Raw genomic sequence first — 1983 nt, forward strand, 5'->3', positions numbered from 1 at the left:
TAACTTGGTAAAAAGGGGAATGCTTTTAGAACTTTGGTCATTCCTGAAGTGAAAACTATATAGGTACCTATGACAGTTTTTTTTAATGTTTTTTCCTAGGAAGCACGAGATTAAGTGACATGTGGATAACATTTTTCTAAGTTTCACTTACACACGTTGACACGGGGTCCTTGTAGATAGGTGGCCCCGTATCATTGATACGGCTTATACGGCGGTAGCTACGCCCCTGAATTGCATATAACTATTTATCTAATATCTAAAATTCTCGTGTCACAATACTCCTCCAAAATGGTTTTACCTATTTTTATGAAATTTTGTATGCATATCGACCAACATCTATTTTTCATACCCCTAAGTTACAAGGGTAGGGAGTATTAGGGGGGTTTATAATGTATATGGCAAAACAATGTTTGCTGGGTCAGCTAGTATTTTATAAAAGTTAATAGTGTTATCACTTTTTGCAAAGCTACATAATACATATACAATACATATTTTCTATAAAAATTTAGTCAGGCATAAGATTTTTGATAGCATATTTGTTTAACTGAGAAATATATGTTTAATTTCAATGAATTTTAAATAAGAAATAATTATATATACAATTTAAAAAAATGATGAGTTAAGTTTCATTCTAAACTTTGTTTCCAATGAATATACTAAAAAACATACTATACTTAGTTGGAACTTTGAATAAAAATAAAGATGTATATTTAAAAAGAGTTTATTAATATTTGTTTATCTACATTACATGTCCAGCTAAAATAGAAGCTATATTGTTACACATACTCTTTATTTCCTCATCATTTAGATATTCGGCACCTAAAATAGCATTGCCAACAGCAATAGTTTCTCTCATTGAGTTAGCCTTTATCCATATTCTACCATTCATGCCCGCTGCTAACTCAAAGGGCCACTCATTTTTTAAGGACTCGAGTAAGGTACAACTAGGATTCAATATCTTCCTTATCAAATTTAATGAGCATTTAAATACGAACCCATCTATGAGGACACCTAGTCTGCCTTTCTTGCCATGAGAATCAACACACACCAACTCTGGTTCCATATCTTTGCTGGCCACTAACATTTTAGCATAAACAACGTCACCGACTTGAACTTCAGGTCTGTTCTTTTTTGTGGCTCCTTCAAACGACAGGTAGGACAATGCCGCGGTTATGCTGCAACCGACATCGACCCGGAATATATCTCCTGCCTTTTGAACAACTACGCCTATTACGTTTTCTCCCCTCGACGGCACGTATCTCTTCTGATAGCTATCTACCCAAAAAGTGCACGGGTTTCGTTTCTTTAACACACCGGGCTTTGTGATGAAGACACGATCAGCCTCTTTTCGTAGTCCTGGTCCAATAATTACTTTACTTTTTTCGGCGACTTCGCTTATCTCCTCGCAATAATCGCCCGGTAGAGCAACATCACCAATAGATATTTTCATTTCTAATTTGATTGCATATTTATCTGAATTACAATAAAAAAATATTTGTTTTTCTTCATTCACGACTTTATATTCGTTTAAAGCACATGTCAGTCTTCAGATGTTGCCAAAAGATGTTGTTTTGATGTTTTCTTATTTTAGATATGTCACTCCATGTTTCTGTCATCGTCAATGATGTTTGATAAAGGGCGCGTTCCACCAAAGGCCCACAATTCCATCGATTAAGACCGCTGAAATTGCCGATCCAATAAGGTAAAAAACGCCGCGGGCGTTGTACTTGTAGGCGAATTTTATAACTGGAACTCATATTTGGGCACTGTCAGGTGTAGGCTGTGTGTCATAATATGGCGGCATGGTGAAAACATGGAGCTGTGGGGGTTATGAGTGAATATTTCGCGAGGATTTGAGTAAAGTGAAGTAGAACTTAATTCAACATGGATTACCGGAAATTGATCGTTGCGTTTTTGTTATTACACACTCTTTAGTTTTCGTAGAATGGAATGAGAGATAACATTGACAATTTTTTTTTAATT

At 35.5% G+C, this 1983-nt stretch overlaps 1 protein-coding gene across 1 annotated transcript; it reads right to left on the bottom strand.

The window, feature by feature from the left end:
* Nucleotides 1-705: 705 nt before the first annotated feature.
* Nucleotides 706-1632, bottom strand: LOC123656244 (exosome complex component RRP40). The gene has a single exon (XM_045591944.1). It carries the CDS (start codon nucleotides 1448-1450, stop codon nucleotides 740-742), a length of 711 nt encoding a protein of 236 aa, XP_045447900.1. The 5' UTR covers nucleotides 1451-1632; the 3' UTR covers nucleotides 706-739.
* Nucleotides 1633-1983: the final 351 nt, after the last annotated feature.

This window comes from Melitaea cinxia, chromosome 9 (genome assembly GCF_905220565.1).
Source record: "Melitaea cinxia chromosome 9, ilMelCinx1.1, whole genome shotgun sequence".
Classification (NCBI taxonomy): Eukaryota; Metazoa; Arthropoda; class Insecta; order Lepidoptera; family Nymphalidae; genus Melitaea; species Melitaea cinxia.